This window comes from Lampetra planeri, chromosome 28 (genome assembly GCF_965212315.1).
Source record: "Lampetra planeri chromosome 28, kcLamPlan1.2.h2, whole genome shotgun sequence".
Lineage (NCBI taxonomy): Eukaryota > Metazoa > Chordata > Hyperoartia > Petromyzontiformes > Petromyzontidae > Lampetra > Lampetra planeri.
This window is the reverse complement of record NC_136134.1, coordinates 96,872-124,797: the sequence shown is the minus strand read 5'-3', so window position 1 is coordinate 124,797 and position 27,926 is coordinate 96,872. Positions and strand designations below refer to the sequence as shown.

General features: G+C 53.5%; 1 protein-coding gene and 1 long non-coding RNA gene across 2 annotated transcripts in view; both read right to left on the bottom strand.

Annotated features, from left to right (window-relative positions):
* Nucleotides 1–1,016: 1,016 nt before the first annotated feature.
* LOC144728271 (uncharacterized) lies at nt 1,017–3,780 on the bottom strand. The gene is made up of 3 exons (XR_013587502.1): nt 3,608–3,780; nt 2,597–2,657; nt 1,017–1,101 (listed from the first exon to the last, which is right to left on the bottom strand). It is a non-coding gene; the product is annotated as an uncharacterized LOC144728271 (long non-coding RNA).
* Nucleotides 3,781–8,134: 4,354 nt separating this feature from the next.
* The window catches only part of LOC144728242 (dual specificity tyrosine-phosphorylation-regulated kinase 3-like), a 58,401-nt gene continuing 38,609 nt past the window's right edge, over nt 8,135–27,926 (bottom strand). The window contains exons 8-9 of the mRNA XM_078607548.1: nt 9,608–9,711; nt 8,135–8,189 (exon numbers count right to left, since the gene is read on the bottom strand). Of these exons, the coding sequence (XP_078463674.1) occupies nt 8,135–8,189; nt 9,608–9,711 (159 nt within the window). The remainder of the gene's footprint in view (nt 8,190–9,607; nt 9,712–27,926) is intronic.

The window sequence follows — 27,926 nt, the reverse complement described above, 5'->3', positions numbered from 1 at the left end:
GGTGGCCTCGATGGTGATGGGGTTGGCCTCGATGGTGGTGGGGGTGGTCTCGATGGTGGTTGGGGTGGCCTCGATGGTGGTGGGGGTGGCCTCGATGGTGGTGGGAGTGGCCTGGATGGTGGTGGGGGTGGCTTCCATGGTGGTTGGGGTGGCCTCGATGGTGGTTGGGGCGGCCTCGATGGTGGTGGGGGTGGCCTGGATGGTGGTCGGGGTGGCCTGGATGGTGGTGGAGGTGGCCTGGATGGTGGTGGGGGTGGCCTGGATGGTGGTGGGGGTGGCCTCGATGGTGGTGGGGGTGGCCTCAATGGTGGTGGGGGTGGCCTCGATGGTGGTGGGTATGGCCTCGATGGTGGTGGGGGTGGCCTCGATTGTGGTGGGGGTGGTCTGGATGGTGGTGGGGGGTGGCCACAATGGTGGTGGGGGTGGCCTCGTTCTGGAGCCAGCTGTGACTCAGTGCCTGCTCCGGTGTCATGCGGAGTTCTGGATCCCACCTGGGGGGGCGGGGGGATGGTGAGAGGGGAGGTGAGGATTTGATGTTCCCATCTGTACGTGTGTGTACGTGTGTGTGTGTGTAATGGAGAGCGGTGGTGCTATGAACCCGGCAGAAACCCGAGTTAGATTCCTGCTCACGGCCAACACCATTGACAGCGATTCTATTATTTGAAACGGTCCTGGGCCTCCCCTAGGTCGACTCAGCCTCAAATGAGCACCTGGTTTAGCGGTCTGTAAACATCGCCACTGGCGAGACAAAGGTGGCCGGGCGTGGTGGTACTGGCCACCCACCTCCTCTGTGTGTGCCACAGTGCCAGTAGCCTTCATAGGCGGTGCTGCTACTTGCTACTGATAACATCACTTGCCCCTACAGCCTGGTAGAGGCAACACGGGGATCTTTGTGTATAGGTGCTGCTACTCGCTACTACTAACAGCACTTGCCCCTACAGTCTGCTTGAGGCTACATGGGGGGTATTTGTCTAGGTTCTTACTGCAGGCAGCTGCTAATGAAGGCCACTAGCTGAGCTCCACATCCCCGCAGCACCAAATGCAGGGGGACACTTGCCGGGAGTCGTTTCCTGGCCGGGCAGTGAGGCTGGCCGGCCTCGTCTGTAGGACAGAGACAGAGAGAGATATACATACACACAGAGAGAGAAAGAGACAGAGAGATAAACAAAGATATATAGAAAGAGCAAGAGAGACAGAGAGAGAGACACATACACACAGAGACAGAGAGATGGAAATAGAGACAGAGAGACGGAAAGAGAGACACACAGAGAGAGCCACGCACAGTGTCACCAACCACCACATCACCCACCCACCCACTCACCCACCCACATACCCACCCACATACCCACCAACTCACTCACCCACCTACCCACTCACCCACCCACATGCCCACCCACATACCCACCAACTCACTCACCCACCTACCCACTCACCCACCTACCCACCCACTCACCCCCCTACCCACCTACCCATCCACTCACCCACCCACCTATCCACCTACTCACCCACCTACCCACCCACCCACTCACCCACCTACCCACCCACTCACCAACCTACCCACCCACCCACACACTCACCCACCTACCCACCTACCCATCCACTCACCCACCTATCCACCGACCCTCTGACCCACATACCCACCTACCCACCCACTTACCCACCTACCCACCCACTCACCAACCTACCAACAACCTACCCACCCATGCACACACTTACCCACCTACCCATCTACCCATCTACCCACCCACGTGACGGTTCTTAATTGACCCACCCAGGTCGTTACTGAGTGGGCCCAAACCCCCAGCTCTTCCCTCTCCCTCCCCCCAGGCCCCCCCACCCCATTACCAGCACCATCGCCACCACCAACACCTCACCACCATTACCTCACCACCACCCCACCACCAGTACCACCACCTCACCACCACACCGCTACCCCTACAACACCACCACCTCACCACTACCACCTCTATGCCACCACCAAACCACGACCACCACCTCACCACCACCACACCACCACCACCTCACCACCACCCCGCTAGCTCTACACCACCACCACCTCACCACCACACCGCTAGCCCTACACCACCACCACCTCACCACCACTTCGCCACCACCATTGTCACCTCTACACCACCACTACCACCATACCACCACACTGCTACCCCTGCAACACCACCACATCACCACCACCACTACACCACCACCTCACCACCACCACTGCCACCTCTACACCACCACCAGGACCATCACAATACCACCATCGCCACCTCACCCCCACTACCTCTCCACCACCTCACCACCGCACCGCTACCCCTACAACACCACCTCACCACCACCACCACACTACCACCACACCATCACCACCTCACCACCACACCGCTACCCCTACAACACCACCACCTCACCACCACACCACCACCTCACCACCACCACACCACCACCACCATCGCCACCACCAACACCTCTCCACCACGACCTCACCACTACCTCACCACCACCACACCACCACCTCACTACTGCCATCTCTACACCACCACAACTACCACACCACCTCTACACCATCACAACACCACCATCACACCACCCTTCAACTCACCAAAGTAGGCCGCTCTTTTGCGAGCTTTCTCCACCATTTCTTTTGGAGGCATGCCCAGGATCTGTGCAACCGTTTCAAGACAGAGACACAGAGAGACACACGCATGTTACATGGATGTTACACGCGTGTTACACACGGGGACCTATAGAGAGATCCATAGAGATCCAGAGACTTATATAGAACCATTGGGACTCATAGAGACCCATACAGATTCACAGAGACCCATACAGAGACCTATACGGACACACAGAGACCCATACATAGACCCATAGAGGTCCAGAGACTCATATATAATCATTGGAATCCACAGAGACCCACACTAAAACTGAATTATTTTTATTTCACCAGGTAAGGTCCCACTGAGCTACGTTTTTCATCGGCCGTACGACGGAAGACCTGAACGTGACATTATCGTTGTTGCTCAGCGCATCTAGCATCATGGGTGAGTAGGTGGGTGGGGGGGTGAGTGGGTGGGTGGGTATGGGGGGGTGGGTGAATGGGTGCGTAGGTGGGTGGGTAAGTGAGTGGGTGGGTGAGTGGGTGGGTGAGTGGGTGGGTGAGTGGATGGGTGAGTGGGTGGGTAGGTGGGTGAGTGAGTGGGTGGGTAGGTCGGTGGGTGTGTAGGTGGGTGGGTGACTAGGTGGGTAGGTGGGTGGGTCAATGAGTAGGTGGGTGGGTGGGTGAGGGGGTGGGCGAGTGGGTGGGTAGGTGGATGAATGAGTGGGTGGGTAGGTAGGTGGGTGAGTGGGTGGTTACGTGGGTGTGTAGGTGGGTGGGTGGCTGGGTAAGTAGGTGGGTGAGTGGGAGGGTAAGTAGGTAGATGGGTGGGTGGGTGGGTAGGTGTGTGGGTGAGTGAGTGGATGGGTAGGTAGGTGGGTGGGTAGGTGAGTGGGAGGGTGGCTGGTTGGGTGACTGGCTGACAGGGTGGGGTGACTGAGTGACTAGCTGGGTGACTGGCTGGCTGTGGGCCAGGTCGTCGCTCGAGGCCCCCCAGGGAGGCTCTCCAGTCACCTCGATACAGCATGCCAGGTGGTCGTCGCGGCTGAACGAGAGGAAGAGGTCCCTGTCGGTGGCCAGCTTGGCTACGGTGCATCCCAGCGACCATGTGTCCACAGCACAGGTCGCCGGGTAGCCGAGAAGCACCTCAGGGGCCACGTATGCGAGGGTTGCTCCCACGTGTGAGGCTGTGCAGACGACAACAACAGCAGCGGTGATGATGATGATGAATGTAGACTGGGTACGTGTGTGTAGGTGGGTAAGTGTGTGTAGGTGGGTGGGTGGGTTGGGTGGCTGGGGCGGTGGCTGGGTGGGTGGGTGGATGGCTGGGTGGGTGGGTGGATGGTTGGGTGGGGGTGAGTGGGTGGGTGAGTGGGTGGGTAGATGGCTGGCTGGGTGGATGGGTGGGTGGATGGCTGGATGGGCAGGTCAGTGGGTGAGTGAGTGGGTGGCTGGATGGGTCGGTGGGTGGATGGGTGGGTGGGTGCATAGATGGATGGGTGGGTGGGTGTATGGCTGGGTGGAAGAGTGGGTGGATGCCTGGATGGGTGGGTGGATGGCTGGGTGAGTGGGTAGCTGGATGGCTGAGTGGGTGGATGGATGGATGGGTAGGTGCGTGGGTGGATGGCTGGGTGGGTGGGTGGATGGATGGCTGGGTGGGTGGATGGATGGCTGGGTAGGTGGATGGATAGATGGATGGGTGAGTGGGTGTATGGGTGGATGGGTGTGTGGGTGGGTGGCTGGATGTGGGGGTCGGTGGGTGGATGGGTGGGTGGGTGGGTGGATGGATGGATGGATGGCTGGCTGGCTGGGTGGGTGGGTGAGTGGGTGGGTGAGTGGGTGGCTGGATGGCTGGGTGGGTGGGTGGATGGCTGGGTGGGTGGGTGGATGGCTGGGTGGGTGGATAGGTGGGTGGATGAATGGGTGGATGAGTGGGTGGGTGGGTGGGTGGATGGATGGATAGATGGATAGATGGATGGGTGGGTGGGTGAGTGGGTTGCTGGGTCAGTGGCTGGGTGGGTGGGTGGATGGGTGGGTGGGTGGGTGGATGGATGGATGGGTGGGTGGATGGATGGATGGATGGGTGGGTGGGTGGATGGATGGGTGGGTGGATGGATGGATAGATGGGTGAGTGGGTGGGTGAGTGGGTGTGTGAGTGGATGGGTGTGTGGGTGGGTGGCTGGATGGGTGGGTGGATGGGTGGGTGGATGGGTGGGTGGGTGGATGGGTGGGTGGGTGGGTGGGTGGATGGGTGGGTGGATGGATGGATGGGTGGATGGATGGATGGGTGGATGGATGGGTGGGTGGATGGGTGGGTGCATGGATGGATAGATGGATGGATAGATGGATGGGTGAGTGGGTCAGTGGATGGGTAAGTGGCTGGGTCGGTGGATGGCTGGGTTGGTGGGTGCATGTGTAGTGGTGGTGTTGACGCGCGCCGACTGTGACAGTGATGGATCACGGGGCGGCACAGGGTGCGGGGTTGGGCACGCGTTGTGGGCGTGGTATGGACGCGCGCGCCGGGAGTGACGGATGACGGGGCGGCGCGGCGTGGGTGGTGAGGCACGCTGAGATGTGGGAAAACAGGATCGTAGCGAGTGCCCAGTGATTGGTCAAATAGGATGGGTGCTCTCAGCGACGTCCGCAGGTGGGGTATAAAGGGGGACGCGCGAGAGCACTCGGGGTTGTTAACCAGTTGAAGATCGAAGACGGAGTTGAAGAGATAGTGCCCCGAGACCCCTAGTCCCGCTGTCCTTGTAGGGACCGGGGCCCTGTGTGGCTCGGAGGCGAGACTGTGGGACCCGTGGTTCGACGCCCACGTGGGTCGGGACTGGGGGACCCACAGTCGAGACGGACACCCCGGCAGGGTGTGTCCCGAGTAGCTCAGTGGGTGTTTGTCACCCGAGTAGCTCAGTGGGCGTTAGTCGCCAGAGTAGCTCAGTGGGCGTTAGTCGCCAGAGTAGCTCAGTGGGCGTTAGTCGCCAGAGTAGCTAAGTGGGCGTTAGTCGCCAGAGTAGCTAAGTGGGTGTTAGTCACCCGAGTAACCACGTGGGTGTTAGTCACCCGAGTAGCTAAGTGGGTTATAGTCACCCGGGTAACCAAGTGGGTGTTAGTCACCCGAGTAGCTAAGTGGGTGTTAGTCACCCGAGTAACCACGTGGGTGTTAGTCACCCGAGTAGCTAAGTGGGTGTTAGTCACCCGGGTAACCAAGTGGGTGTTAGTCACCCGAGTAACCAAGTGGGTGTTAGTCACCCGAGATACTACAGTGGGTGTTAGTCGCCTGTGAACCGAAGTTGGTGAAATAAAGAGTGTGCTACCCGTGAAGTCGTCTCCCGCCGAGTTACTACATTACAACTGGCGTCAGAAGTAAACCTGTCTTCAAGAAGAATGGATACTAGGAAGACTACCCGTACCCACGAGCGAGATCGGGAAGACGACGGCGTACCGGAGACACCAACCTCGGGAGGAGAGGACGAGGAGTTGCCGCCGATGCAGCACTTCGCGGCGATGGCCGACGCTCAGCTCGCCTCCGACACCAGCCTACAGGACGCGCACTCCCGCCTGGCGGAGTTGCTGCTCGCCGCCGCTGCAGTTTTGGCGGAGATCTCCGTTCCAGCCGGCGGAGGGACGGCTGCGGGTTTGGAGGAGGCGGCGCGGCTGGAGGGTTCCCGCCAGAAGGCGCTTCGCGCCAAAAGTTTTGAGGTTGGCGCCGTTTTTGAGGCACCGCCATTGTTTGGCGGGAAACGGGGACACCACGTGGCCGGAGATCTCCACTCAGCGCGGCCCGCGTCATCGGCGCGCGCCGGAGCTCTCCAGGGTGCGACTGCTGACAGAGCCGACATTTTGTACAACCACAGTGGCGCGGGGGAAAATCGTTCCGACGACGACGACGACCGAGTCCTCCAGCAACGATTGCCCGCGCTGTCGGCGTTCAAGGCAGACGGAGGCGACTGGGGAGCCTTCCACCGAAGGTTCCTCGCACATCAAGAAATGTCGGGGTGGTCCGACACCACTGCCCTGCGCGCTCTGCCAGCGATGCTCGACGACGACGCGCTTGCAGCCTTCACATCGGCCCCAAGGTCGTCTCGCTCAACGCTACAGGCCGCGCTACACCTGATGGCTAGGGTGTTCGGCCCGCCCTCGACCTGCCGCCACCAATTCTACGATCGGCGGAAGGTGGCTGGGGAAACAACGCTCGCCTATCGCACGGCGCTGCTCGCCTTGGCGGACGCAGCTTTTCCCCGCATGGACAAGGAGGGGAAGGACGCCATGGTGACGGAGCAGCTGCTGGCGTTGGCCCACGAGTTGGGAGTCCCCATCAATGTGGCAGACGAAATGGATATCTGCTCCCTGGCGATCGCCACGAGTATTCACGCGTACGAGGTCCTCAAGCGCAAGCCGACGGTCGTCTGCAAATTGGCGGAGAACGCGGCACTGGCCGCCACGATCGCCGAGCCTCAGCCAGCTGCGGATCGGGAGCAGGCCTTCGCTGTATCGCGTCCGGGGGAGTGGAGAACGGGAGGTCGTTCACCCACACGTTCATCCCGCAAGCTGGAGCAACCGAAACCTACGACGTCCCTCGTCGTCTGCTACAACTGCGGCCTTCGGGGTCACGTCGCAGCCGGGTGCCGGGCCCCGCGTCTGCGCGCCACGGGACCACGTCGGGACGACGACCAGGCCCACAAGTCATCCCAACTAAACCCGGCTAGTCGCGGCACCTCACACGCCCGGTCCACATACGCGGCACGTTCGGGTCGCCGCTTGGCGGTGGGGGGTCAGCGGCTGGGTGCCGGGGGTTCACTTCGGCGGGGGGGGTCCGTACACGGCCCGCAAGCAGTCGAATGGTCCGAATTGGCCCACAGGATAGTGGCTGCGTCGGCCGGGTCGTCCGTGGAAACCGGGATTATTGACGGGGTTGAGGTCCGGGTGCTTGTGGACACGGGTGCGTCGGCCACTATCATTTCGGACCTTATTTATAACATTCTTCCCGTCCAAAGTCGACCCCTTCTGCCTGTGGACGTGCCATTTTATGCGGCGAATGGGGGATCCCTGGGGATCATCGGCCAGATTCGGGCGACTATTTGCATTGGTGACATCAAATTGGCGGGCCCTATTTTTGTATCATCATCGCTGGCCGTTGCTTGTTTGCTAGGTACGGACTTTTTGTCCAAAATGCCCATCAAAATTCTCATAGATCAGGCCTGCATTGAGCTTCCGTCGGGACGGCGGGTTGCGTTCTTGACAAGCCCTACCAAAATACGCACGGTTTGTGCGATGGTGCAGGCGCTGGCAACTCAGACTGTACGGGTGCCCCCGGGATCGCAAATGTTGGTACCCCTTCGGTTGAGGAAACCGCTCGGGGTGGGTGCGGGGGCACAGGGAGTACTGTTGGGGCCGTCTAACAGGGCCAAAAGGGGCCTCGACTTGGCGGTAGCTCAAACCATGGTGAGAGGGGACAGTGAGCCGTTCGTAATGGTCCTGAATACGGGGTCGCGGCCGGCCATAATTACGCAGGGAACGGTGCTGGCTCACGCCGCACCGCTACCCATTGAGGAACAGCTCGTTGCTCACGCCGATTTCAGTGTCGAGTCGCATCCTCCAAGTGATGAGGGGACAGAGTGGTTGGACTCGTTGTGTGCCGGGTCTGCTAACTTGTCCAAGGTGCAATTGGGAGCATTGAGGGGTTTGCTACTCGAGTTTGCTGATGTGTTCAGCAGACATAAGTACGATATCGGCTGCACAGACCTGTTGCGCCACCACATAGCTACGGGGGACGCGGCCCCTATTCGACAGAATCCCTTCCGGCTCAGGCCAACCGAGAAGGAGCATGTGCAGTCGGCGGTTAATGATATGTTGGCGGCCGACATTATTTCGCCCTCTTCCAGTCCGTGGGGTGCTCCTATTGTCCTAGTTAAAAAACAGGACGGGTCTTTGCGGTTCTGTGTCGATTTCCGCCGTTTAAATAAAATCTCGATGGCGGATGCGTATCCGCTCCCCAGAATGGATGAGTCGCTGGATGCCTTGGCGGGAGCACAGTTTTTTTCCACACTCGATCTGCTTTCCGGATTTTGGCAATTGCCCCTCGATAACGAATCTAAACCTAAAACCGCTTTCTGGACACCTGGTGGCCTATTTGAATTCAACCGTTTGCCCATGGGCTTACATTCCGCTCCCGCCACGTTCCAGAGGCTCATGGAATTGGTTTTGTCGGGCCTCCAATGGGACACCTGTTTGATTTATCTCGACGATATCATCGTTTTCAGCCGGACTTTTGAGGAGCACCTCCAGCGACTGAGAGCGGTGTTCCTCAGGATGCGTTTCGCTAAGCTTAAATTAAAGCCGTCTAAATGTTTTCTGCTTCGGGAATCGGTCAGGTATTTGGGCCATATCGTGAGTCGTTCAGGGATCTCGACAGACCCTGCTAAGACGCACTGCGTCAGCTCATGGCCAACGCCACCCTCGGTCACGGAGGTTCGCAGCTTTATTGGATTCGCCTCCTATTACCGTCGTTTTGTCAAGCAGTTTGCCACCATAGCCAGGCCCCTGCACGCTTTGACGGCTAAGGGTGTGCGGTTTCACTGGGGGGCGGAAGAGGAGGCTGCGTTCTGCTCCCTTCGTGATGCCTTGGTGCAGGCTCCCCCCTTGTGTTACCCCGATTTCACACAACCGTTTTTGCTTGACACGGATGCCAGCAACACGGGTATCGGGGGAGTGCTCTCACAGGTGGTCGGGGGGGTCGAACGGGTGGTCGCCTACGGTAGTAGAGTTCTTTCCCCCGCCGAACAATGCTATTGCGTGACTCGCCGTGAATTGTTAGCGATTGTGTTTTTTACACAGCAATTCAGGCCGTATCTTTACGGCCGTCATTTTACGGTTCGTACGGACCATGCGGCTCTCCAATACGCTTTGCGGGTGGCGCAGCCATCGAGCCAATTGTCCCGATGGTTGGAGGTCCTTCAGGACTACCAATTCACGACGATTTACCGCAAGGGATTACGGCACTCAAATGCGGACGCCTTGTCGCGGTTGCCACCGCGCACGGACTGCGCATGTTTGCTGGGATCGGCGCGGTGTAAACCCCCGGTCGCCGACACCGCGGGAGTTGGCGCTCGCCGCCACTGACACCCCGGGTGTCGACGCTCCCACGGGGAGGGACTCGCTGTTATCGTTGCCCCTCATTGAGTGGGGCCGTCTCCAAATGTCCGACAGCTCCCTGCTTACGCTACGTCGGAAAGTTGACGCTCCCGAGTTAGGGGATGCGCGGGTCGGTTCCTGGGTGTGCAGACAGGGCCTCTTGATGAAGTGGGACAACATGTCCCGGCGTCACGTGCTTGTTGTGCCTTTTGCTATGCGGGGTAGGGTCGTTCTGGCTGCTCATGAACGACTCATGCATCTGGGTTTTCACAAAACGCTCGCCCTAATCCAGCGAGACTATTATTCGCCGGGGATGGGTAACGACGTGGCGAACATTCTTAAGGGATGCGTAGGGTGCGCCCGAAGAAAACCCCCACCATTGGCAGCTAATCCACCGCTGCAATCCATTCAAGTTTCGCGCACAAACGAATTGGTTGCGTTAGACATCTTGGGGCCCTTTCCTGCTACGCCGAGGGGAAATAGGTTCCTGCTGGTTGGCGTAGAGTACTTCACCCGATGGCCCATGGCATGGCCACTCGCCAACCAGTCGGCTGCAGCGGTTGCGGACGCCTTCGTCCAGGGTTATGTTTTGGACAAGGGCGCCCCCGAACGCTTGCTGACGGATCAAGGAAATAATTTTTCGAGCGTTTTGTTGCGCGAGGTGTGCGACCTGTTGGGTACAAAGAAAGTGCGGACTTCCCCGTACCATCCGCAGACTGACGGGATGGTTGAGCGTCTAAACAGGACGATTACGTCTATGCTGTGCCAACAGGTCTGCGACGATCAGGTTGATTGGGACTTACAGGTGCCGGGGGTACTCGCGGCCTATCGAATGGCCCCTCATGCGGCGACGGGGTTTTCCCCATTTTTTCTTATGTATGGGCGGGAGGCCGATCCGGCCATGGACGTCCAACTGGGGATTTCCCAGCCACGTGCAAAATCAAAATTGGCAGACCACATCAAATTTAATATCGCCAAATTGGCTGAAGCGCGGTAGGCGGCGAGATTGAATTCGCGGTCTCGGCAAATCGCGAACGAGAGATTGCATGGACGGAGGGTGCATACGCACGATTGGAAACCAGGCGATAAGGCCTGGCTGCATTGTCCACATGCACCGTTGGCTATGTCCCCCAAATTGTTGAGACCTTGGAGGGGACCGGTGGAAATTGTGTGGGTTGCACGACCCCAGAGTATACAGATTAAATGGGGAAAACGCCGTTGGTACGTGCACCCCTCCCGACTGAAGCCCTATGCGGCACCGTGTGACCCCGTTCTGTGCCGTAACGACCGGGCGTGTGATGTGACCGTCGACTCGGGGAGGGATGTGTCGCAGGCTGATCCTCACGTGTCTCCACCTGACCCTCCCCCAGGTGTCTCGGGCCTGACGGCTGCTGACCGTCGGGAACCGGAACCCCGCGGCACGCGCGGGTCCCCGATGCCTGGCCCGTGCCTTCCTGAACTGCCGGCACCGCCGGACGGTCAACCGCGTCTGGTGCCGTACGACGGACCGGCAAGGCGGACTCGGGCTAGGGCACAACACTTTTCATGAAGACATTTTTCAACACCGAGCTCGCCCGGTGTTCCCCCTCTGCCGGGGTCATGTCCCGTTCTAGGGACGCTCGGAAAGAATGGGACGCTGCACGAGTCGGGAGAAGAAAAAAAAAAAAATTATTTTTCTTTTCTGCATACACATTTGGTATTGTCACTCGCCGGATTGTATATATTGTTCTGTTGTTGTGTAGTGGCATTGGTTGATGGTTGCGGATCGCAGTGTTCGCGTTGTGTTGTGTTGTTACGTTGGTTGTTGTTCTTCTTGTTGTGTTACGGGGCACACTGGGGGGAGGGGGTGTTGTATATTTTTATAGCAGCCGGGTCGGCTGCGAGCTATGTGGTAGGGGGTGATGTAGTGGTGGTGTTGACGCGCGCCGACTGTGACAGTGATGGATCACGGGGCGGCACGGGGTGCGGGGTTGGGCACGCGTTGTGGGCGTGGTATGGACGCGCGCGCCGGGAGTGACGGATGACGGGGCGGCGCGGCGTGGGTGGTGAGGCACGCTGAGATGTGGGAAAACAGGATCGTAGCGAGTGCCCAGTGATTGGTCAAATAGGATGGGTGCTCTCAGCGACGTCCGCAGGTGGGGTATAAAGGGGGACGCGCGAGAGCACTCGGGGTTGTTAACCAGTTGAAGATCGAAGACGGAGTTGAAGAGATAGTGCCCCGAGACCCCTAGTCCCGCTGTCCTTGTAGGGACCGGGGCCCTGTGTGGCTCGGAGGCGAGACTGTGGGACCCGTGGTTCGACGCCCACGTGGGTCGGGACTGGGGGACCCACAGTCGAGACGGACACCCCGGCAGGGTGTGTCCCGAGTAGCTCAGTGGGTGTTTGTCACCCGAGTAGCTCAGTGGGCGTTAGTCGCCAGAGTAGCTCAGTGGGCGTTAGTCGCCAGAGTAGCTCAGTGGGCGTTAGTCGCCAGAGTAGCTAAGTGGGCGTTAGTCGCCAGAGTAGCTAAGTGGGTGTTAGTCACCCGAGTAACCACGTGGGTGTTAGTCACCCGAGTAGCTAAGTGGGTGTTAGTCACCCGGGTAACCAAGTGGGTGTTAGTCACCCGAGTAGCTAAGTGGGTGTTAGTCACCCGAGTAACCACGTGGGTGTTAGTCACCCGAGTAGCTAAGTGGGTGTTAGTCACCCGGGTAACCAAGTGGGTGTTAGTCACCCGAGTAACCAAGTGGGTGTTAGTCACCCGAGATACTACAGTGGGTGTTAGTCGCCTGTGAACCGAAGTTGGTGAAATAAAGAGTGTGCTACCCGTGAAGTCGTCTCCCGCCGAGTTACTACATTACACATGGATGGATAGATGGGTTGATGGGCAAATGGATGTGTAGGTGGGTGGATGGGTGGGTGGGTAAGCAGGTGGGTGGATGGGCCAGTGGGTGGGTGGATGGGTGGGTGGATTAGTGGGTGGATGTGCGGGTGGGTGGATGGGTGGGTGTGTGGGGGTATCAGTGGGTGGATGAGTAGGTGGGGGTATCAGTGGGTGGATGAGTAGGTGGGTGGGTGGGTGAGTGAGTGGGTGGGTGTGTGTGGGTGTCTCCACCAAACCACACCCACTCACACATGTTTGTGCGTGTGGGGGGTGTCCACTCACTTTTGCCGTTCACAAAGAAGCTTGAGGCGAAGTTCCTGACCCTGACGATGCCGTCCGCGATGTTCGTCAACAGAACGTTGCTCTGGACGGGGAGCGAGCGGCAAGGAGGGGATTCACACCCAGAATGGTCAAGACGGTGAGTGTCGTCTACGACCGAGCATCTGTGCAGAGAGACTGCCTCCGCTCACAGACGTTGGACTTACGAACGTTTCAGAGATATGTGCAAAAAAAACAGTGACATCTAAATCTGCAGAACGTGAAGAACCTGTGGCATCTACATCAACAGAAAACGGAGAACCTGTGGCACCTCTAGAACGGGAAGAACCAGTGGCATCTACATCTACAGAACGTGAAGAACCAGTGGCATCTACATCTGCTGAACGTGAAGAACCAGTGGCATCTACATCTACAGGACGTGAAGACATAGTGGCATCTACATCTACAGAACGTGAAGAACCAGTGGCATCTACATCTACAGAACGTGACGGACCAGTGGCATCTACATCAACAGAACAGGAAAAACCTGTGGCACCTACAGAACGGGAAGAACCAGTGGCATCTACATCTACAAAACATGAAAAACCAGTGGCATCTACATCTACGGAACGTGAAAAACCAGTGGCATCTACATCTGCAGAATGTGAACAACCAGTGGCATCTACATCTACAGAACGTGATGGACCAGTGGCATCTACATCTACAGAACATGAAGAACCAGTGGCATCTACATCAACAGAACATGAAGAACCTATGGCACCTCCAGAACGTGAAGAACCAGTGGTATCTACATCAACAAAACAGGAAAAACCTGTGGCACCTACAGAACGGGAAGAACCAGTGGCATCTACATCTACAGAACATGAAAAACCAGTGGAATCGACATCTACGGAACGTGAAAAACCAGTGGCATCTACATCTGCAGAATGTGAACAACCAGTGGCATCTACATCTACAGAACGTGATGGACCAGTGGCATCTACATCTACAGAACATGAAGAACCAATGGCATCTACATCAACAGAACATGAAGAACCTATGGCACCTCCAGAACGTGAAGAACCAGAGGTATCTACATCAACAAAACAGGAAAAACCTGTGGCACCTACAGAACGGGAAGAACCAGTGGCATCTACATCTACAGAACATGAAAAACCAGTGGAATCGACATCAACAGAACGTGAAGAACCAGTGGCATCTACATCTACAGAATGTACATCTACAGAACGTGAAGAACCAGTGGCATCTACATCTACAGAACGTGACGGACCAGTGGCATCTACATCAACAGAACAGGAAAAAACCTGTGGCACCTACAGAACGGGAAGAACCAGTGGCATCTACATCTACAAAACATGAAAAACCAGTGGCATCTACATCTACAGAACATGAAAAACCAGTGGCATCTACATCTGCAGAACGTGAACAACCAGTGGCATCTACATCTACAGAACGTGGCGGACCAGTGGCATCTACATCTACAGAACATGAAGAACTAGTGGCATCTACATCAACAGAACATGAAGAACCTATGGCACCTCCAGAACGTGAAGAACCAGTGGTATCTACAGCAACAAAACAGGAAAAACCTGTGGCACCTACAGAACGGGAAGAACCAGTGGCATCTACATCTACAGAACATGAAAAACCAGTGGAATCGACATCAACAGAACGTGAAGAACCAGTGGCATCTACATCTACAGAACGTGAAGACATAGTGGCATCTACATCTACAGAACGTGAAGAACCAGTGGCATCTACATCTACAGAACGTGATGGACCAGTGGCATCTACATCAACAGAACAGGAAAAACCTATGGCACCTACAGAACGGGAAGAACCAGTGGCATCTACATCTACAAAACATGAAAAACCAGTGGCATCTACATCTGCAGAACGTGAAAAACCAGTGGCATCTACATCTGCAGAACGTGAACAACCAGTGGCATCTACATCTACAGAACGTGGCGGACCAGTGTCATCTACATCTACAGAACATGAAGAATCAGTGGCATCTTCATCAACAGAACATGAAGAACCTATGGCACCTCCAGAACGTGAAGAACCAGTGGTATCTACATCAACAAAACAGGAAAAACCTGTGGCACCTACAGTACGGGAAGAACCAGTGACATCTACATCTACAGAACGTGATGGACCAGTGGCATCTACATCAACAGAACAGGAAAAACCTGTGGCACCTACAGAACTGGAAGAACCAGTGGCATCTACATCTACAAAACATGAAAAACCAATGGCATCTACATCTACAGAACGTGAAAAACCAGTAGCATCTACATCTGCAGAAGGTGAACAACCAGTGGCATCTACATCTACAGAACGTGACGGACCAGTGGCATCTACATCTACAGAACGTGAAGAACCAGTGGCATCTATATCTACAGAACGTGAAAAACCAGTGACATCTACATCTGCAGAACGTGAAGAACCTGTGGCATCTACATCAACAGAACAGGAAAAACCTGTGGCACCTACAGAACGGGAAGAACCAGTGGCATCTACATCTACAAAACATGAAAAACCAGTGGCATCTACATCTACAGAACGTGAAGAACCAGTGGTATCTACATCTGCAGAACATGAAGAATCAGTGGCATCTTCATCAACAGAACATGAAGAACCTATGGCACCTCCAGAACGTGAAGAACCAGTGGTATCTACATCAACAAAACAAGAAAAACCTGTGGCACCTACAGAACGGGAAGAACCAGTGACATCTACATCTACAGAATGTGACGGACCAGTGGCATCTACATCAACAGAACAGGAAAAACCTGTGGCACCTACAGAACGGGAAGAACCAGTGGCATCTACATCTACAAAACATGAAAAACCAGTGGCATCTACATCTACAGAACATGAAAAACCAGTGGCATCTACATCTGCAGAACGTGAACAACCAGTGGCATCTACATCTACAGAACGTGGCGGACCAGTGGCATCTACATCTACAGAACATGAAGAACTAGTGGCATCTACATCAACAGAACATGAAGAACCTATGGCACCTCCAGAACGTGAAGAACCAGTGGTATCTACAGCAACAAAACAGGAAAAACCTGTGGCACCTACAGAACGGGAAGAACCAGTGGCATCTACATCTACAGAACATGAAAAACCAGTGGAATCGACATCAACAGAACGTGAAGAACCAGTGGCATCTACATCTACAGAACGTGAAGACATAGTGGCATCTACATCTACAGAACGTGAAGAACCAGTGGCATCTACATCTACAGAACGTGATGGACCAGTGGCATCTACATCAACAGAACAGGAAAAACCTATGGCACCTACAGAACGGGAAGAACCAGTGGCATCTACATCTACAAAACATGAAAAACCAGTGGCATCTACATCTGCAGAACGTGAAAAACCAGTGGCATCTACATCTGCAGAACGTGAACAACCAGTGGCATCTACATCTACAGAACGTGGCGGACCAGTGTCATCTACATCTACAGAACATGAAGAATCAGTGGTATCTTCATCAACAGAACATGAAGAACCTATGGCACCTCCAGAACGTGAAGAACCAGTGGTATCTACATCAACAAAACAGGAAAAACCTGTGGCACCTACAGTACGGGAAGAACCAGTGACATCTACATCTACAGAACGTGATGGACCAGTGGCATCTACATCAACAGAACAGGAAAAACCTGTGGCACCTACAGAACTGGAAGAACCAGTGGCATCTACATCTACAAAACATGAAAAACCAATGGCATCTACATCTACAGAACGTGAAAAACCAGTAGCATCTACATCTGCAGAACGTGAACAACCAGTGGCATCTACATCTACAGAACGTGACGGACCAGTGGCATCTACATCTACAGAACGTGAAGAACCAGTGGCATCTATATCTACAGAACGTGAAAAACCAGTGACATCTACATCTGCAGAACGTGAAGAACCTGTGGCATCTACATCAACAGAACAGGAAAAACCTGTGGCACCTACAGAACGGGAAGAACCAGTGGCATCTACATCTACAAAACATGAAAAACCAGTGGCATCTACATCTACAGAACGTGAAGAACCAGTGGTATCTACATCTGCAGAACATGAAGAATCAGTGGCATCTTCATCAACAGAACATGAAGAACCTATGGCACCTCCAGAACGTGAAGAACCAGTGGTATCTACATCAACAAAACAAGAAAAACCTGTGGCACCTACAGAACGGGAAGAACCAGTGACATCTACATCTACAGAATGTGACGGACCAGTGGCATCTACATCAACAGAACAGGAAAAACCTGTGGCACCTACAGAACGGGAAGAACCAGTGGCATCTACATCTACAAAACATGAAAAACCAGTGGCATCTACATCTACAGAACATGAAAAACCAGTGGCATCTACATCTGCAGAACGTGAACAACCAGTGGCATCTACATCTACAGAACGTGGCGGACCAGTGGCATCTACATCTACAGAACATGAAGAACTAGTGGCATCTACATCAACAGAACATGAAGAACCTATGGCACCTCCAGAACGTGAAGAACCAGTGGTATCTACAGCAACAAAACAGGAAAAACCTGTGGCACCTACAGAACGGGAAGAACCAGTGGCATCTACATCTACAGAACATGAAAAACCAGTGGAATCGACATCAACAGAACGTGAAGAACCAGTGGCATCTACATCTACAGAACGTGAAGACATAGTGGCATCTACATCTACAGAACGTGAAGAACCAGTGGCATCTACATCTACAGAACGTGATGGACCAGTGGCATCTACATCAACAGAACAGGAAAAACCTATGGCACCTACAGAACGGGAAGAACCAGTGGCATCTACATCTACAAAACATGAAAAACCAGTGGCATCTACATCTGCAGAACGTGAAAAACCAGTGGCATCTACATCTGCAGAACGTGAACAACCAGTGGCATCTACATCTACAGAACGTGGCGGACCAGTGTCATCTACATCTACAGAACATGAAGAATCAGTGGTATCTTCATCAACAGAACATGAAGAACCTATGGCACCTCCAGAACGTGAAGAACCAGTGGTATCTACATCAACAAAACAGGAAAAACCTGTGGCACCTACAGTACGGGAAGAACCAGTGACATCTACATCTACAGAACGTGATGGACCAGTGGCATCTACATCAACAGAACAGGAAAAACCTGTGGCACCTACAGAACTGGAAGAACCAGTGGCATCTACATCTACAAAACATGAAAAACCAATGGCATCTACATCTACAGAACGTGAAAAACCAGTAGCATCTACATCTGCAGAACGTGAACAACCAGTGGCATCTACATCTACAGAACGTGACGGACCAGTGGCATCTACATCTACAGAACGTGAAGAACCAGTGGCATCTATATCTACAGAACGTGAAAAACCAGTGACATCTACATCTGCAGAACGTGAAGAACCTGTGGCATCTACATCAACAGAACAGGAAAAACCTGTGGCACCTACAGAACGGGAAGAACCAGTGGCATCTACATCTACAAAACATGAAAAACCAGTGGCATCTACATCTACAGAACGTGAAGAACCAGTGGTATCTACATCTGCAGAACATGAAGAATCAGTGGCATCTTCATCAACAGAACATGAAGAACCTATGGCACCTCCAGAACGTGAAGAACCAGTGGTATCTACATCAACAAAACAAGAAAAACCTGTGGCACCTACAGAACGGGAAGAACCAGTGACATCTACATCTACAGAATGTGACGGACCAGTGGCATCTACATCAACAGAACAGGAAAAACCTGTGGCACCTACAGAACGGGAAGAACCAGTGGCATCTACATCTACAAAACATGAAAAACCAATGGCATCTACATCTACAGAACGTGAAAAACCAGTAGCATCTACATCTGCAGAACGTGAACAACCAGTGGCATCTACATCTACAGAACGTGACGGACCAGTGGCATCTACATCTACAGAACGTGAAGAACCAGTGGCATCTATATCTACAGAACGTGAAAAACCAGTGACATCTACATCTGCAGAACGTGAAGAACCAGTGGTATCTACATCAACAGAACAGGAAAAACCTGTGGCACCTACAGAATGGGAAGAACCAGTGGCATCTACATCTACAAAACATGAAAAACCAGTGGCATCTACATCTACAGAACGTGAAGAACCAGTGGTATCTACATCTGCAGAACATGAAGAACCAGTGACATCTACATCTGCAGAACATGAAGAACAATTTGCATCTACATCTGCAGAACATGAAGAATGAGTGGCATCTATATCTACAGAACATGAAGAACCAGTGGCATCTACATCTACAGAATGTGAAGAACCAGTGGCATCTACATCTGCAGAACGTGAAGGACCAGTGACATATACATCTGCAGAATGTGAAGAACCAGTGGAATCTACATCTGCAGAACGTGAAGAACCAGTGACATCTACATCTGCAGAATATGAAGAAGCAGTGGCATCTACATCTGCAGAACATGAAGAACCAGTGGCATCTACATCTGCAGAACACGAAGAACCAGTGGCATCTACATCTGCAGAACGTGAAGAACCTGTGGCATCTACATCTGCAGAAAATGTAGAACCATTTGCATCTACATCTGCAGAACATGAAGAACGAATGGCATCTACATCTACAGAACACGAAGAACCAGTGGCATCTACATCTACAGAACGTGACAGACCAGTGGCATCTACATCTACAGGACGTGAAGACATAGTGGCATCTACATCAACAGAACGTGAAGAACCAGTGGCATCTACATGTACAGAACGTGAAGAACCAGTGGCATCTATATCTACAGAACGTGAAAAACCAGTGACATCTACATCTGCAGAACGTGAAGAACCTGTGGCATCTACATCAACAGAACAGGAAAAACCTGTGGCACCTACAGAACGGGAAGAACCAGTGGCATCTACATCTACAAAACATGAAATACCAGTGGCATCTACATCTACAGAACGTGAAGAACCAGTGGTATCTACATCTGCAGAACATGAAGAATCAGTGGCATCGACATCTGCAGAACATGAAGAACAATTTGCATATACATCTGCAGAACATGAAGAATGAGTGGCATCTATATCTACAGAACATGAAGAACCAGTGACATATTCATCTGCAGAATGTGAAGAACCAGTGGCATCTACATCTACAGAACGTGAAGAACCAGTGGCATCTACAAAACGTGAAAAACCACTGGCATCTACATCTGCAGAACATGAAGAACCAGTGGCATCTACAGAACGTGAAGAACCAGTGGCCTCTACAGAACGTGAAGAACCATTGGCATCTACATCCAAAGAACATGAAAAACCAGTGGCATCTACATCTGTAGAATGTGAAGAACCAGTGGTGTCTACATCTACATAGCGTGAAGAACCAGTGGCATCTACATATACAGAACGTGAAGAAAGAGTGGCATCTACAAAACGTGAAGAACCAGTGGCATTTACATCTAAAGAAAGTGACGGACCAGTGGCATGTACATCTACAGAACGTGAAGAACCAGTGGCATCTACATGTACAGAACGTGAAGAATGAGTGGCATCTACAGAACGTGAAGGACCAGTGGCATCTACATCTAAAGAAAGTGACGGACCAGTGGCATCTACATCTACAGAACGTGAAGAACCAGTGGCATCTACATCTACAAAACGTGAAGAACCAGTGGCATCTACATCTACAAAACGTGAAGACCCAGTGGTATCTACATCTACAGAACATGAAGAACCAGTGACAGCAACATCCGCAGAACATGAAGAACCAGTGGCATCTACATTTGCAGAACGTGAAAAACCAGTGGAAACTACATCTGCAGAACATTAAGAACCAGTGGCATCTACATCTGCAGAACGTAACAAACCAGTGGTATCTATACTCTTTGTTTTTTTCGGTAAAGTCACGTAGGTGTAAAATAAAATAAATGAAATCACGACGTTTCCATTGCAACACAAGCAATCATCATCAGCTGGGAAAACCACTGCAAGAAAATGTTTTGCTGAAGTGGGAGAGAGAGTTGCTGTAGTAAGAGGTTTTACTGGTAGGAACGAAGTGGACCAGCCTACAACAGATTATATCGTCCGTCCGTCCGTCCGTGTAGCAACATCGCCCCCTACTGCAAACACTTGGCATGACCCTACAAAAACCTTTAGACTCAGTGACGCTTTCCTTGCTAAACAAGTGTAACATCTAACCTATAAACGTCACTTTTTGTCTGTCCGTCTGTCCGTCTGTCCGTCTGTCCGTCTGTCCCTCTGCGTACGCTCGCTTTGGAGGGATTTGGCGCTCGGGCCGTGGGGTTTAGGAAGAACAAATTTTGCAGGTGGGCACACCCCCGGCCCCGTGGTGAACGTAGGCATTTACGATTTTTCGTCCGTCGCCTTTAAATCGGTCCGATTATCGATTTTGTGCGATTTCGCGTTATATATTTATTTCCTATTATTTATTTATTTACTATTGTTGACCTGCGCGGACCACGGCGGTTGCCCCTGACAACGGCCAGCGACGCCTTCGCTGCGGGGTGGATGCCATTTTTAATTCCCGTTACAAATATGCACACGCATTAACACGCGACGCTGAGGTAAATACATCAAAGTTTCACGTCCTCTTCACTCCCCCCCACTCCAGTGTGCGCAATTACTATTATAGGGTCTGCAGATAATAAAAATATAGCGATTAGACACTATTATTCTAGCGCGGGGGGGGGGGGGGGAGGCGACCCCAATACCCAGCCTCGGCCGGCTGGGCAATCTCGGCGAGGCCGGAGGCTCTGCACGGTACTAGGCCTCGTCACCCCACACGTGTCAGGTGAGCACTTTGCGCTATAAACTCGATATACCCAGCGTTGCCCGGGTGAAAAATACATTTAAAAACTTCTTAAAAATATAAAACATAACATACCAATGAAAATACAACTGTGTAATTACTTTTAAACCCGACGCGCCAGGAATCGATTCTCTGAATCGCACAAAGGAATCGATGGTTGTTGATTCATTTAGAATCGCCGTTCCCGTTTAAAATAAGTTGATTATAGAGTCGATATAAACTGCTACGAATGGAAAATATCCGGCGTTGACCGGGGCAAAATTATTCTTAAAAACTCCTGAAAACTTTCAAACATAACATACCAATGCAAATAAAACTCTGTAATTAAAAATGTAGCCCAAGCGCGAAAAGAAGCGAATCTTTGCAATCGTTGCGAAGGAATCAAGGGTTGTAGATTACTTTAGAATCGCCCTATTCTCTTTTTAACAAACTGCGTGTCGCAGACACACACATTCACACATTTTGCTTTTACATTTAACATACAAAACGTCAGCATGTACTGCTGTCATCATAGGCAAAAATATATACACCCTCACCACTCTCCCTCACTCACCCTCACCACTCACCACTTACTATCACTCACCACTCACACTCACCACTCACCATCACTCACCCTCACCACTCACCCTCACCACTCACTCACCCTCACTACTCACCCTCACCACCACTACTCACCCTCACCACTCTCCCTCACCACTCTCTCACCACTCACCCTCACCACTCACCCTTCTCCCTCAACACTCACGCTCACCCTCACCAATCATCCTCGCCCTCACCACCACCACTCATCCTCACCACTCACCCTCGCCACCACCACACGCCCTCAACACTCACCACCACCACCACTCACCACCACTCACCCTCACCTCTCACTCACCCTCACCACTCACCACTCACCTCTCACCACTCACCCTCACCACTCACCCTCACCACTCACCCTCACCACTCACCCTCACCACTCACCCTCACCACTCACCTCTCACCACTCACCTCTCACCACTCACCACTCACCCTCACCACTCACTTTCACCACTCACCCTCACCACTCACCCTCACCACTCATGCTCACCCCTCTCCCTCACCACTCACGCTCACCACTCACCCTCACCACTCTTCCTCACCACTCTTCCTCACCACTCACGCTCACCACTCACCCTCACCACTCACTAATCACCCTCACCACTCACCCTCATCACTCACTACTCACCCTCACCACCACTACTCACCCTCACCACTCTCCCTCACCACTCACCCTCACCATTCACCCCTTTCCCTTACCACTCACGCTCACCACTCACCATCACCAACCATCCTCACCCTTACCACCACCACTCTCCCTCACCACTCTCCCTCACCACTCACCCTCACCTTAACCACTCACCCTCTCCACTCACCCTCAGCACTCACAACTCACCCTCACCTTCACCACTCACCCTCACCACTCACCACTCTCACAACTCACCCTCACCACTCACCCTCACCATTCACCACTCACCCTCACTACTCACCCTGACCACTCACCCTCACCACTCACCATACACCCTCACCACTCACCGCTCTCCCTCACCACTCACCCTCACCGCTCACCACTCACCCTCACCACTCACCATCACTGTGGTGGTGGTACCTGCTATCATGACAGTAGTACAAGCTGACGTTTTGTATGTGTAATGTCAACATCTAAATTAGTGAATGTGTGTGTCTGTAAGAAATGTTAAGCATACTTGGCGACACGTAAGCAAGTTTTTTTTAAAACGGGAATAGGGTGAGTGCTGGTGGTGAGGGTGAGTGGTTAGGGTGAGTGGTGAAGGTGAGGGTGAGTGGTGATTGGTGATTGGTGAGGGTGTGATTGATGAGGATGAGTGGTGAGTGGTCAGGGTGAGGGTGAGTGGTGAGCGATGAGGTGAGTGAGGGTGAGTGGTGAGTGGGCAGGGTGAGTAGTGAGGGTGAGTGGTGAGCGTAAGTGGTGAGCGTGACTGGTGAGTGGTGAGGGTGAGTGGTGAGGGAGAGTGGTGAGGGAGAGTGGTGAGGGTGAGTGGTGAGGGTGAATGGTGAAGGTGAGTAGTGAGTGGTGAGGGTGAGTGGTAAGTGGTGAGGGTCAGTGGTGATTGTTGAGGGTGTGATTGGTGAGGATGAGTGGTGAGTAGTGAGGGTGAGTGGTGAGGGTGAGTGGTGAGGGTGAGTGGCAGTTGTGAGTGGTGATTAGTGAGGGGTGAGGGTGAGCGTGAGTGGTGAGTGGTGAGGGTGAGCAGTGAGGGTGAGTGGTGATTGGTGAGGGTGTGATTGGTGAGGATGAGTGGTGAGTGGTGAGGGTGAGTGTGAGTGGTGAGCGGTGAGGGTGAGTGGTTGTTGTGAGGGTGAGTGGTGATGGTGAATGGTGAGGGTGAGTGGCAGTTGTGAGTGGTGATAGGTGAGCGGTGAGGGGTGAGTGGTGAGTGGTGAGCGTGAGTGGTGAGGGTGAGTGGTGAAGGTGAGTGGTGAGGGTGAGTGCTGAGTGGTGAGGGTGAGAGAGTGGTTAGTTTTAAGGGTGAGTGTTGAGGGTGAGTGGTGAGGTTGAGTGGTAAGGGTTAGTGGAGAGTGGTGAGTGGTGATTGGTCAGGATGAATGGTGAGTAGTGAGGGTGAGGTTGAGTGGTAAAGTTGAGTGGTGAGGGTGAGTGGTGAGGGTGAGTGGTGGTTGTGACGGTGAGTGGTGAGTCGTGAGGGTGAGTGGTGAGGCTGAATGGTGAGCGTGAATGGTGAGAGTGAGTGGTGAGTGGTGAGGGTGAGGGGTGAGTGGTGAGGGTGAGTGGTGACGAAGAGTGGTGAGGTTGAGTGGTGAGTAGTAAAGGTGAGTGGTGATGGTGAGGGTTAGTGGTGAGGGTGAGTGGTGAGTGGTCAGTGGTGAGGGGTCAGGGTTAGTGGTGAGGGTGAGTGGTGAGGGGTGAGTGGTGAGGGTGAGTGGTGAGTGGTGACGGTGAGTGGTGAGGGAGAGTGGTGAGGGTGAGTGGTGAGGTTGAGTGGTGAGGTTAAGTGGTGAGGGTGTGTGGTGAGGGTGAGTAGGGAGGGTGAGTGCTGAGGGTGTGGTCAGAGTGAGTGGTGAGGTTGAGTGGTGAGGGTGAGTGGTTAGGATTTGTGATGATGGTGAGTGGTGAGGGTGAGTGTTGATGTTGAGGGTGAGTGGTGAGGGTGTGTGGTGAATAGTAAGGGTGAGTGGTGAGAGTGAGTGGTGAGGGTAAGGGTGAGTGGTCAGTGGTGAGGTTGAGTGGTGAGTAGGAAGGGTGAGTGGTGAGGGTGAGTGGTGGGTGGTGAGGGTGAGTGGTGAGGTTGAGTGGTGAGTAGGAAGGGTGAGTGGGGAGGGTGAGTGGTCAGGGGTGAGGGTTAGTGGTGAGGTTGAGTGGTGAGTAGGAAGGGTGAGTGGGGAGGGTGAGTGGTCAGTGGTGAGGGGTCAGGGTTAGTGGTGAGGGTGAGTGGTGGTGGTGAGGGTGAGTGGTGAGGGTGAGTGGTGAGGGTGAGTGGTGAGCGTGAGTGGTGAGGGTGAGTGGTGATGGTGAGTGGTGATGGTGAGTAGTGAGGGTGAGTGGTGATGGTGAGGGGTGAGTGGTGAGGGTGAGTGGTGACGAAGAGTGGTGACGTTGAGTGGTGAGTTGTAAGGGTGAGTGGTGAGTGGTGAGGGTTAGTGGTGAGGGTAAGTGGTTAGGGTTTATGGTGATGGTGAGTGGTGAGGATGAGTGGTGAGGGTGAGTGGTGAGGGTGAGTGGTGAATGGTGAGTGGTGAGGGTAAGTGGTGATGGTGAGTAGTGAGGGTGAGTGGTTAGGGGTGAGTGGTGGGGATGAGTGGTGAGGGTGAGTGGTGAGGGTCAGTGGTGAAAGTGAGTGGTGAAGGTGAGTAGTAAGTAGTGAGGATGAGTGGTGAGTGGTGAGGGTGATTAGTGAGTAGTGAGGGTGAGTGGTGAGGGTGAGGGTGATTAGTGAGTAGTGAGGGTGAGTGGTGAGGGTGAGTGGTGAGTGGTGAGAGGTGAGTGGTGAGAGGTGAGTGGTGAGGGTGAGAAGTGAGTGGTGAGAGGTGAGTGGTGAGGTTGAGTGGTGAGGGTTAGTGGAGAGTGGTGAGTGGTGATTGGTCAGTGGTGATTAGTCAGGATGAATGGTGAGTAGTGAGGGTGAGGTTGAGTGGTGAGGTTGAGTGGTGAGGGTGAGTGGTGAGGGTGAGTGGTGAGGGTGAGTGGTGGTTGTGACGGTGAGTGGTGAGGGTGAGTGGTGAGGCTGAATGGTGAGGGTGAATGGTGAGAGTGAGTGGTGAATGGTGAGGGAGAGTGGTGAGGGTGAGTGGTGATGGTGAGGGGTGAGGGGTCAGGGTTAGTGGTGAGGGTGAGTGGTGATGGTGAGGGGTGAGTGGTGAGGGTGAGTGGTGAGTGGTGACGGTGAGTGGTGAGGGAGTGTGGTGAGGGTGAGTGATGACGAAGAGTGGTGAGGTTGAGTGGTGAGTAGTAAGGGTGAGTGGTGATGGTGAGGATTAGTGGTGAGGGTGAGTGGTGAGTGGTCAGTGGTGAGGGGTCAGGGTTAGTGGTGAGGGTGAGTGGTGATGGTGAGGGGTGAGTGGTGAGGGTGAGTGGTGAGTGGTGACGGTGAGTGGTGAGGGAGTGTGGTGAGGGTGAGTGGTGAGGTTGAGTGGTGAGGTTAAGTGGTGAGGGTGTGTGGTGAGGGTGAGTGGGGAAGGTGAGTGCTGAGGGTGTGGTGAGAGTGAGTGGTGAGGGTGAGTGGTTAGGATTTGTGATGATGGTGAGTGGTGAGGGTGAGTGTTGATGTTGAGGGTGAGTGGTGAGGGTGTGTGGTGAATAGTAAGGGTGAGTGGTGAGAGTGAGTGGTGAGGGTAAGGGTGAGTGGTGAGTGGTCAGTGGTGAGGTTGAGTGGTGAGTAGGAAGGGTGAGTGGTGAGGGTGAGTGGTGGGTGGTGAGGGTGAGTGGTGAGGTTGAGTGGTGAGTAGGAAGGGTGAGTGGGGAGGGTGAGTGGTCAGGGGTGAGGGTTAGTGGTGAGGTTGAGTGGTGAGTAGGAAGGGTGAGTGGGGAGGGTGAGTGGTCAGTGGTGAGGGGTCAGGGTTAGTGGTGAGGGTGAGTGGTGAGGGTGAGTGGTGAGGGTGAGTGGTGAGGGTGAGTGGTGAGCGTGAGTGGTGAGGGTTAGTGGTGAGGGTGAGTGGTTAGGGTTTATGGTGATGGTGAGTGGTGAGGATGAGTGGTGAGGGTGAGTGGTGAGGGTGAGTGGTGAATGGTGAGTGGTGAATGGTGAGTGGTGAGGGTAAGTGGTGATGGTGAGTAGTGAGGGTGAGTGGTTAGGGGTGAGTGGTAGGGATGAGTGGTGAGGGTGAGTGGTGAGGGTCAGTGGTGAAGGTGAGTGGTGAAGGTGAGTAGTAAGTAGTGAGGATGAGTGGTGAGTGGTGAGGGTGATTAGTGAGTAGTGAGGGTGAGTGGTGAGGGTGATTAGTGAGTAGTGAGGGTGAGTGGAGAGGGAGAGAGTGAGTGGTGAGCGTGAGTGGTGAGGGTGAGTGGTGGTGGTGAGGGTGAGTGGTAAGCGTGAGTGGTGAGGGAGAGGGTGAGTGGTGAGGGTGAGTGGTGAGTGGTGAGGCTGAATGGTCAGGGTGAATGGTGAGAGTGAGTGGTGAGTGGTGAGGCTGAATGGTCAGGGTGAATGGTGAGAGTGAGTGGTGAGGGTTAGTGGTGAGAGTGAGTGGTGAGGGTGTGTGGTGATTGGTGTTTGGTGAGTGGTGAAGGTGAGGGTGAGTGGTGAGGCTGAGGGAGATTGGTGAGGGAGATTGGTGAGTGGTGAGTTGTGATGGTGAATGGTGAGGGTGAGTAGTGAGTGGGAGTGGTGAGGATGAGTGGTGAGGGTGAGTTGTGAGTGGTGAGTGGTGAAAGGTATTGTCAAAGCCCACCGGGCTTTGACAATACCTTAGTATCTGTGTATATATGTAAGGTTATTTTTAAAAATTTTCACCCGGGCAACGCCGGGTACTTCTGCTAGTTCCCTTATAATTCCCTCAGATAGCTTTTAATTAAGACATTTAAATTAACGAGGCTTTCCTGGCTAAACAAGTGTAACATTCCCTTATAATTCCCTGAGATAGCTTTTAATTAAAACTTTTAAATTAAAATTTAACTCACAGCACCCTAAAGCCTACAGCTAGGCCTAAAGCCTCGAACTATGCCTCAAACTCTCCCTTCGTATCGTACCCCCGCGTGTGTGCAAGGG